The sequence below is a fragment of the Macrobrachium nipponense genome, chromosome 5, assembly GCF_015104395.2.
Source record: "Macrobrachium nipponense isolate FS-2020 chromosome 5, ASM1510439v2, whole genome shotgun sequence".
NCBI lineage: Eukaryota > Metazoa > Arthropoda > Malacostraca > Decapoda > Palaemonidae > Macrobrachium > Macrobrachium nipponense.
The window spans coordinates 136,339,310-136,350,241 of record NC_061107.1 but is presented as its reverse complement, the minus strand read 5'-3'; the positions used below and the strand labels follow the sequence as shown (position 1 = coordinate 136,350,241).

Below are 10,932 nucleotides of genomic sequence, written 5' to 3'. Positions count from 1 at the left end.
GGGATTGCAATTAGCACTGTTATTTAGATGGAAGTTGTTGCATATTGGGTAATTCAATAGGTAGGTAATGCAATTTTTCCAAATCTTTACCTACTATACTCGGTTTTTTTCCATCTGTCCATCCGCCTGTGGTGTTTGCGTATGGTAACACTGCGTCCCGGGCTTTAGATAGTTACATTCAGCTTACACTCAACAATAATAACAATATCCCATTTCGAATATTAACGGTCATTCGCATACAGTAAATTATTAAAACACTTTTCAGTTGCAAATGTACACCCAGATATCCTTTTATTTACCTAAAACTTACACATAGCGTAACTATTTAAAGCCCGGGACACAGTGTTACCATAAGAAAACACCACAGGCAGACAGACAGATGGAAAAAAACAGAGTATAGGGTAAAAAACCGCATGGTACAGGTGTGGACCATATACGATCAGCGTGAACAACCCCAAAAAAAGTACATTATAACGCGTCCTGACATCGGAGATGGGCATCAGACGCGACTTCTTGTTGGTGAGAAACGGAGCTAAAGACCTCTACTCCAGTGTCAGGACGCGTTATAATGTACTTTTCTTGGGGTTGTACACATTGATCGTACATGGCCCACCCCTGTACCATGCGGTTTTTTACCCTTCTAGCTAGGTAGGTAAAATTATCTTAAATTTCAGTTTTGATAATTCCGTGCGATAGGGGTTTTCACATCCTTCTGCCAGTGATTTGGTATATAAAAGTTCAGCAATGAATGGAAATTAAAAAAAAAGACTAATAAAATCCATGTTTTCAGCATAAGGTACCTAGGTAGGTAGTAGTAGTAGGTAGTAGCTAGGTAGTATAGTAGTAGGTAGTATAGCTACGTAGGATTTCAGGAGCAGGTTAGCCTAGCTACCTAGGCTAATCATGGCCATGTAAGGTTAGGTTACAACTCCTACCGTAGAATTTAGTAGCCTAGCTCCTAAACCTAAATAAGTGAGTATTCTATTACCAAAGTAAGTTAATAACATGTATAAAGTTATTATTCTAGTTACCATTACAGATAGACAATGTCCTATCATGCATACTAAGGTAGGTACATACCCATCTGTGGAAGCCGTGACAATAGCCACCTTTCCTGCCAATTTTTTGCTTTGTTGTAAAGGAGATGAAGTTGCCATCATTCGTACTGAGGAAAAGACACTTGGCATTGAATGACGTAGCAGAAACATGTCCCTTAATCTATACCAAAGTTCTGAAGTACTTTATCACAAATGCAACCGAGAACTTAATCAAAATTCTGGAGATGGCTTTCGATGGTGCCAGACGTGTACGGCCGGGAACGAAACCGGCTGTCATTTATATTTAACTATAGATATTCCTAGGTAATATATTTGGATATACTTTTCAATAATTTATCATGAATATTCTTCGTTGTTATATCAGTCCTTAATTATTGTTAACAACTAACACAGTAGAAAATTGAGAGAGTAAGATATCTATTCTCTGGCAACAAAACATTGAATTCGTATCTCTTTAAATGGCTTTGAGTGCATATTTCATTTATTAAATTTTTGGTAATACGATTTATGGAGAAGTTTTGACGATCTTGGTATTATAGATGATCGGTGACTTGAATGTATCTTGTTATATTCCCTTTTTCGAGGTATTTCCATTCAGTTATTCATTGATACAGTAACGCATAAAATAGAACAGTTAGATATTGCTCAGGGTCAAAGTGTAACATGATAATATTGTTGAGTACGTATCTAGGGTTGATTCGATCCCGTCTGCCCCTTCCCCCCAACCCAAATATCAACCACAAATCAAAAGATGTACAAAGGTACACTAATTCATTAAACTGGCGAAGTCTTTATAATAATTCTGATAAGTGAAATAAAATTGTGAGGACTGAGTAAGGCGAGCGACTGAACTATTTTATTCGGTTGTTGTTTCAGATTAAGCTGGCCTTATGCCAGCACGGGGACTTGCTCCTAGAGCAGCCCTTAGTATTTTTTTCGGCTAATGAGGCTGTACATAAGGCGGCGTGCAGACGGAAGCTAGTGTCCGTCACGTACGCACGCACGAACAAACATAAACAAAAAGGGACAGGGCCTGTGAATGTGTTTCTTCACAGACGAAAATACATGAATAATATTACATAGAGGGAACGGATTCCCGACCTATATACATAAAAAGAAAGGGCATAAAATGCTCTACATTTTAGTTCCTGGAAAAAAATAGAGGACATGGATAAACATTTTTACAACGGAGGGGCGAACATTCGCCCGAATGTCCTTACGAATACTCCCCCCACCCCCGCCCCCAGACAATGATTACGTAGAATTCCTGGATGACTAACGGAATCTTGAGGGGAACTGAAGGAGTCCTCGGGTTTGTGATTCCATCGGCTGAGGGGCGTCCTGTATGTCCTAGTCATCTTAAGGGCCGGAAAACAGGATGCCGCCCCTGGTAGTGGGCATGGGTGGTTCGACTGCTTTCCTTGGGCGGCCTCGACGACGTTTAGGGGCGCTGTCAGGAACCAGCGGCGTCGGGGTTTTGCGAGGGACTTCAGCAAGGTCGTCTTCGTCGGGGATGATGGCGGACTTGAGGCGATATATCGGGACTCAGTCCTCGCGGCCGCCGACTGACACGAGGAATGCCTTCTCCTCCTGACGGACGACTCGGTGCAGGCCCCGGTAGGGCCTCGTCAAGGGCTGGCGGGCGGCGTTATTCCCCACGAAGACGAAATTACAGGAGTCCAGGGCTTGTGGGCAGAACTGCTTCCTCCTGTGGACTTACGTCTCTCGCCAGGGAACGAACTTCTGGGCGGCTGCATGCAACCTAGCCAGGGGAATATCAGGATTATCACTGTTGGTGGGGAAGAATTCACCTGGCACTGTCAGGGTCTCCCCGTACACCTAAGAGCCGTTGGCTCTTAGGGCAGTGCGGAGACCAAGGAGGACCCGGGAAGCTGTGCCTTCCATTCGGGGTCCTGGCACCGTGCCATTAAGGAAGCCTTGAGGGAGTGGTGGACCCTTTCGACCATGCTGTTGGCTGTGGGATTGTAGGACATCGTGGTGTGGAGCTTGGTCCCCATCAGGTGTGCCAGGGAAGACCAGAGCTCTGACGTGAAGGCTGATCCATCTGGTCAGGAGAGCTTTGGCACAGGCGTCTGCTTCTAACATTGGGGTGGCCTCGGGCCACCTGGTAGATCATTCAATTACTGTCAGGAGGTATGTGGCACCGTCGGATGGAGGAAGAGGCCCCAAGACATGGATGTGTCCGAATCTTTGCCTGGGCTAGGGAAAAGAGCCTATTCCCGATTCGGTGTGCCTTCCCGTCTTGCTACTCTGGCATGCGATGCAGTTTCTGGCCCACTCCTGAGCATCATTCATGATGCCATGCCACATGAACTTCTCCGTTAGGAGCCTGGTAGTCGTGCGGGGCAACGGGTGCAAGAGGCTGTGAATGACGTTGAACACCTGTTTCCTGCGGGATGCGGGTATCAGGGGACGAGGGCGTCCTGTGCTAGTATTGCAGAGGAGCGTTGTCCTGGAGGGGCTGAAGGGGATGTCCTCCCAGCAAAGGGCAGTGATGGTGGTCCGGTAGGCTGGTACTTCATGGTCGGAGGTTTGTTCTCACGCTAGGTCTTCGTAGTCGACTCCGAGTCCGCCAAGGACGTACTCAATGGAGCACCCAAACTCGAAGGCAGCCATGAGATGACATTGCTGCCTCGCGGGCCAGGCGTCGCACGCCTTGACGAAGGCGTGGAACAACGGCTGGTGACCCGTCCTTATGGTGAAGGGGACACCTTCCAGAAGATATTTGAAGTTGCGGACTGCCTGGTAGACAGCAAGGAGCTTGTGGTTGAATGTGCTGTAGGGAGTCTCGGCAGGTTTGACCTTTTTGCTAACAAAGGCTAGTGGTGTGGGGACGTGTCCCGGGAGAGGCGGGCCCAGCCCACCCATCCCAGGACACGTGGCGGACATCGCCCGACTATCCTTGGACCCACGCCTGGACCACCTGTCCTGGGACACGTGGCGGACATTCCCTGCCAGTCCAGGGACCTGCGGTGGGCCCGGGCTGCCCGTCCTAGGACACATGGCACACATCGCCGGCCCGTCTCAGGACCCCTAGCAGGCCCGGCCCGCCCGTCCTGGGACACGGGGCAGACATCGCTCACCCGTCCCGGGACCCGCAGCAGGCCATGGCCGCCCTTCCCGGGACACAGGGTGGACATCACCTGCCCGTCCCAGAACCCGTCCTGGAACCCGCGGTGGGCCCTGTCCACCAGTCCTGGGACCTACAACAGGCTCGGCCCGCCTGTCCTGGGACACAGGGTAGACATCACCTGCCCATCCCAGGACCCACAGTGGGCCTCACTTGCCTGTCCCGTTACACGGAGCGGACATCACCCACCCGTCCTGGGACCCGCGGCGGGGCTGGCCCGCCCAATCTGGGAGATGGGGCGGACATCACCCGCCCATCCTGTGACCCGTGGCGGGCCTGGCCTGCCCGTCCCGGGATGCAGGGTGGACATCGCCCACCCATCACGGGACCCATGGTAGGCCCGGCCCACCTGTCCCGGGACACGGGGCGGATATCATTTTAACATATTTATTTCCGTTCTATTTCAATTTCCTTCAAGGATTAACAAAGCAAACTTATTACAAAATAAATAGCAAACTCTTCATACAACAATATTTTCCTTAAAATTTCCACATCTGATCCGTTTGAGTGAGGCCAGTGCAGTCTTCATTGTGCCATTCCTTGAAGGTCGACAACAGCTTCTTTGTTTCCAGTGGTCCTCCTCCAGGCGTTTTATTTCCCCAGGAGGTTCTTCAGGTCACACACCAATTTCTCCTTCGCTCCTTGCAACTGTCCAACCTCATCTTCCAGCTGGTCGTTCTGTTCGCCCTGGACACTGCCAGTCCTGGGACCTGCAGCGGGCTTGGCCCGCCCGTTCCGGGGCACAGGGCGGACATCGCCCACCCGTCCCGGGACCCACGGCGGGCCTTGCCCGCCAGTCCCTACAGAGAGCAACACCTATGCTGTTACTTAGAACCAGAAAATGCCACTGAATCCTCTCAATTCTCTAGGGGCTTCTCTGAATCCTCCAGATCTTTTCCTGGCAATTTTGAATTCTACTGAATCATCTGCTTCTTCTCCTGGCACCTCCGCCAATCTTACTGAATCCTCTCAATTCTCATTGGGCTTCTCTGAATCCTGGTTCTTCTCCCAGCACCTCCACGAATCCCCTCATTTTCTTCACCGTTTCTATATTCTTCCCCTTTTCTTTCCCTTTCAAGAATCAATAAAACTCTAAGAAATAATTTTAACATATTTATTTCCGTTCTAGTTCAATAATTTCCTTCAAGGATTAACAAAGCAAACTTATTACAAAATAAACAGTAAACTCTTCATACAACAAAATTATTCTCCTTAAAATTTCCACATCTGATCCATTTGAGTGAGGCTAGTGCAGTCTTCATCATGCCATTCCTCGAAGATTGACAGCAGCTTCTGCAGTTTCCAGTGGTCCGCCTCCAGGTGTCTTATTTCCCCAGGAGGTTCTTCAGGTCACACACCAATTTCTCCTTCGCTCCTCGCAACTGTCCAACCTCATCTTCCAGCTGGCCGTTCCGTTCGCCCTAGACACCGGCCTTCCTCTCCAGCGACTCCAGGCGACGATTTCCTTCCTCTAGAAGGCATGCCATCTCATTCCTCTTGAGTTTCGCAGCCTCAACTTCACACTGGAGTCCACACTTTTGCTTCCAGAGGTCTTCCACATCCTTCAGCAGGCACTGGAACTTCAACTCGAGGTCTTTCCTGCCGGATTTCCGCTTTTTGGTCGCGTCTTTTTGTTCATGGATGAGCCTCGCCAACCGCGCCGCTTCTGCCCTCATTAGCTGCAGGTCTTTCTCCTTCTGTCATAGGAGTTTCTCGAGCCCCTCAAGCAGGCAGTCTGCATCTAGTGACTGCCCAGACAGTTCCCTTATACTCTCACATAGGGCATCGTTTCTCTGACCAATTTTCTTCACATTGGCCCACAGCTGCTGGTTTTCTTCTGCCATCTTGACGATCTTGTCTTCCAGCTGCCGTTTCTTCCTCTTCTCTTTATCGTTCCAGCTTCGAGCAAGTGGGCCTTGTCTTGCCAGGCTTTTGTGGCAGTAAAGAAACACAGACTTGGTTTTTTTCTTCTTTACTTAAAAATGATATATATATAATGGATACAGACACACAACGATCCTTTGGTGGAGAGGTAATAATCTCCTACAGGGCTTGACTTCAACTAACCACAAGAGAACATTTTAAATAATCATTGACAATCAACAACAAGTAATATACAAACTCAACTAGTCATAAACGGTCATTTACACCTCTTCCTCAATAACCCACAACAACAGAAATACCTTTATACATAAACTGTCCAATTAAACCTAAACAGTAATTAACAGTTTTCAAACAATAATTATACACTCCCCCCTGAATTACATTCACATATATTACAAACTCTAGCTCTTCTAACTCTTGTTGAATGTCTTGAAATCGCGTTGCACTCAGCAACAGTGCCTGAATCTTCTCTTCCCCCTCATCTTCATGAACAGGAATCTGTATAAGAAGCTCCTCATCCTCAGCATCAGTAGTTTCCTCACTCAATATCAATCCTTGTGAAGAACATGAACGAAGATCTCTAACATGGTGTGGAACTCCATTGAATTCAACAGCTTGTTCTGACAAAACTCTCGTAACCTTGCCTCTTTCAAATTGCATATTGCATCGCATGTTGGATGGTTTTACCCACACCTCATCACCTACTTTGTAGGGGCCACTCACTGCCACTTTGTTCATTGAGCATGGATCCACTCCTCGGACCCTCACAGGGTAAGAATACAGCATACTGACAGGGGCAGTCGTTGAGTCACAGTCATCACGAGGCATCAAATTATACAGATATACAGCCTCTGCAATGCTACAGCCTTTCCTTGCAGCAATGACTTTAACAGTTCGATGGCATCTCTCAGCTATACCATTTCCTGATGGAACATAAGCACATCTAAAATTAAGATGCACGCACCACTTTTTTGCAAAGTCAGCAAATAGTTTGCTGCAAAAAGCAGTGTCATTGTCAGTTAACAGTTCCTCCGGCGCTCCTCGTTCATAGAACACTGTCTCAAGTTGCCCGATGATGCTCTCACTGGTCTGAAAATGGAGCCGACGCCAGATGGCAAATCGAGATGGTCCACAATCAATGAGAGTAAGATATGGCTGTCCATCATAGTGAGTAATATCCATGCCAACTCTCTGCCACACTCTATCCACTTCCAGACTACCCTTCTGCCACTTCACTGGGGCCGGGTCTATTGACTGGCATGCCTCACAGCATTTGACAACAGCCTGTACTTGCCGCCTGGTAACTCCTGGATGGACTTTTTTCACAAAATAGAGAGTTCTCACATCCGGGTGACCAGCAGCATGATGGATCTCCTTAATTCCATCACTAATGGCAGGGACAACAGAAGCACACACAAGTTTTGCATCTTGGTGACATGAACCAAGGTCCCTCAGCCAGCGCTGAGGTACACGTGTCAAACTGTCAGCTTTATTATTGGCAGAAGACACAAGTGTAATAGACAGCTGGAGGTCACACTCTTCTATCAATGACAAGACTATTCCTAGTCTTCTTCTGATGAGCATTTCACTTGCAGCCTTAGTCTTCAATCTGCTTTTTCCTAAAAGTCCATCTGAAATCCATCTATGCACAGTAGATGAGTCGGTCATTAATTCCACCTTTTGTATCTTCCAAGCCAGTGCAAGATTCAATCCTTTAATGACTGCATCTAGCTCAGCCATATTGATGTGGCAAGAGTCGTCTTTCCACAGCCAGCTGGCATCTTCCACAATAGAACCATTTACTTCCGCTGCAACACCAAGCGCAAGAGAACTAGCATCCACCCAGATCTTGAATTTGTCACCGGTGACATTCCACTGTCCTCTCACAGGGTCATCCTTCTTAACCTTCTCCAGAAGTTCCTGCAAACACATTTTGATGTAATCATCATAAATGACGTCGTCCCATCCTTCAGTGACTTTATTGACTCTTCTCTTGATGAATGCTACCGCCACTCGCAGCCATCCACAAACAGGGTAATGGCCTAACAGTCTACCACAGTATGAGAACACTGCTCGCCGAGTCAATTGTCTTGGTGCATCGCCCAGGTCATTGTCCCTTTTCCAAAATAGACTCTCCTGCTCCTGATTAAATGCTCGAGCCCCTTCAGCAAGTCTTTGGTGTGGCTTACTTACTAGCCCAAAATTTCTAAGATGCTCCTCCACACGGCTGGCCTTAACAATATCTTCATTCACCAAGATGTCATCAATATAAGCTGATGTTCCTTTTCTTACAATTGGGTCCTGAAGGAGAACACAGTTTAAAACAGATTTCATTACCATCGGAGCAATATTCAAACCAAACCCCAGTCGAGTCAGGCAATACCTCTGGCCTTTGAAATATACAGTCTGGTACGGCCACAGAGACTCATGGATTCTTATTTGCAGGTAAGCTTTAGCCAAGTCTACTACAGATACATTCACTCCTTGCCTGCGCCACTCACATAGTTTGTCTGAGCACACATCTGAGTCTGCTGTAAATGTATCAATGTACGTATTCAGTTCTCTGAAGTCCAGTACAGGCCGCACCTTCTTTTTATTTTGCTGTACAACAGCCATGAGGGGAATAAGCCCCTTAGCTGGTCCATATTTATTCTCATCATAAGGAAGCAGCCAGCCATCATTCACCCATCTTTGTAGCTCTGATTCATACAGGTCCTTTGCCTCCTGAGGTACAGAATATGCCTTTACTTCATTCTCCAGGATGCCAGGCTCCTTGCCCTCAGACCATTTCCATGTAGCTGTCCAACATTTAATCACAGGATCATAAATTGCGCTAAAATCACGCTCATCCACCCCCACCTTCACATCAGCAGCTGCAGAAAAAAGAGTGTCTTCCATTCCAAATCGTACACCACCCTGGGTATCGACAGTGACTCCTCCTAGAGCCCTCACACATGCCGAGAAGAAATTTAAAACCGAGGGGCATTAGAGTAGTTACACATACAGAAATGCTGGCAGTAGCTCCATTACTGAGCTGCAAGTGCACAACAACCATTCCTTCACACTCCCATTCTTGCCCACTCACAGTTATCATGCTAACTGCGCACTTGTTCCATGCCTTACAGCATGAGACATGAGCGATGCTTTGAGAACACCCAGTGTCTACTAACACGCAACACTGAAGACCCTCTACACTCAAAACAGTACTTGGCAGCACCTTACTCAGTGGGTTTGGGGAGAGGAGGCTGGCGCTGATGCCTCCTCTCCTTGCTCGTTTCCCGGACAAGCTGACACAATGTGCCCCATTCCACCACACCGATAGCACTTTACCCTTCTCCGAAATCGACCATTTACTCGGTTGCGAGCAAGACAGTCCCTGGCAAAGTGATTTGGTCCAAGGCATACATGACATTTCTGAACTGTTGTTTCTACTGGCACAGAACCCAAGCTTCCTGTGGCGCCAAAACATGTTTCCACTGAAACAGAAGGAAGGTCATCTTTCAGAACCGCCCGTGCCCGAGCCAAAATCTGTTCCAGATCGAGGGCCTCCATGCGAGACCCGGCTCTCAACAGCTGACGAACTCTCTCTGGAAGTCCAGCTACAAAAGCACATGCAAGAGCTTTTTCAGAAATTCCTCCAAACAGGGATCCGAGTCGACGTAGCTCAGCTAAGTAGACATCCGGTGCCTCTCCACTGTGCAACTTCCTACTGACAAACTGTTCATAGGCTACATAGGGATCAACAGCAAACGCAGCCAACAATGCTTCTTTCACCTTGTCAACCTTCTTCCTATCTGCTGTGGGTAACTGTAAGTACACTGCAAAGGCACCACCTGTAAGCCGCAGAGGAATCACACTGGCCACGTCATCAACTTTCCGAAGCTTGCAAACCAGCTCCAACTTCTCCAGCCACTTCATAACAGATTGTGTGTTTCTGCCATCATACTCAGGGATCAGTTTCAAGTCGAAGTTACTCTCCATACTGCCTAGATAGCTTGTGGCAGTAAAGAAACACAGACTTGGTTTTTTTCTTCTTTACTTAAAAAATGATATATATATAATGGATACAGACACACAACGATCCTTTGGTGAAGAGGTAATAATCTCCTACAGGGCTTGACTTCAACTAACCACACATACTCCCCACTCTCCAAGAGAACATCTTAAATAATCATTGACAATCAACAACAAGTAATATACAAACTCAACTAGTCATAAACGGTCATTTACACCTCTTCCTCAATAACCCACAACAACAGAAATACCTTTATACATAAACTGTCCAATTAAACCTAAACAGTAATTAACAGTTTCAAACAATAATTATACAGCTTGCTGTTGCAACACGTCCTGAGTGATCTGGTTGACACGAGTGCGTTCTTCCCTTCCGCATCTCTTCATAGTGGTTCAGCCTCTGTTGCAGCTGGAGAATTATTGTCCTCTCCAAGTTCATGCGCTGCTCTCTCTGGCACTGGATGGCGTCTTGCAATGCCGCAATTCTCTCGTTCAGTTCCTTTTCTTTGGGCTGTTCAGCTCCACCATCATCAGACAGGAGAGAAACCTCACCAGCGAATAGGCAGCCACAGCAAACAAGATGAATGTTCCTCTGTATTTCGAACATCTGGACAACAACGTCCCAACAACAGCTGCTGCCAAGGCCAGGTAAGGCCACATTCTCTTCAAACTGGAATCTATATCTGAAGTATCCAGTTCATACTCTCTCTCTCTCTCTCTCTCTCTCTCTCTCTCTCTCTCTCTCTCTCTATTTTTCATTGATTTTCTAAATTTCACCAGAGATATTTCGAATTATCTAAATAGAGCAGGAATGATTCTGAAAGA

At 47.1% G+C, this 10,932-nt stretch overlaps 2 protein-coding genes across 4 annotated transcripts in view; both read right to left on the bottom strand.

Moving 5' to 3' along the window:
* Positions 1 to 1,321, bottom strand: part of LOC135215657 (dehydrogenase/reductase SDR family member 4-like) — a 111,080-nt gene extending 109,759 nt beyond the window's left edge. The window contains exon 1 of one of the 3 annotated variants that reach the window (XM_064250589.1): positions 1,081 to 1,321. In XM_064250589.1, the coding sequence (XP_064106659.1) occupies positions 1,081 to 1,208 (128 nt within the window). In that variant the 5' untranslated portion in view covers positions 1,209 to 1,321. The remainder of the gene's footprint in view (positions 1 to 1,080) is intronic. The other 2 variants (XM_064250590.1, XM_064250588.1) reach the window with 2 other exon arrangements.
* Positions 1,322 to 5,909: 4,588 nt separating this feature from the next.
* Positions 5,910 to 10,714, bottom strand: LOC135215948 (uncharacterized). Its single transcript, XM_064250904.1, has 4 exons — positions 10,464 to 10,714; positions 9,448 to 10,126; positions 6,494 to 8,937; positions 5,910 to 6,138 (listed from the first exon to the last, which is right to left on the bottom strand). The coding sequence occupies exons 1-4, from the start codon at positions 10,712 to 10,714 to the stop codon at positions 5,910 to 5,912; spliced, it is 3,603 nt and encodes a 1,200-aa protein (XP_064106974.1).
* Between the last annotated feature and the right edge of the window lie 218 nt (positions 10,715 to 10,932).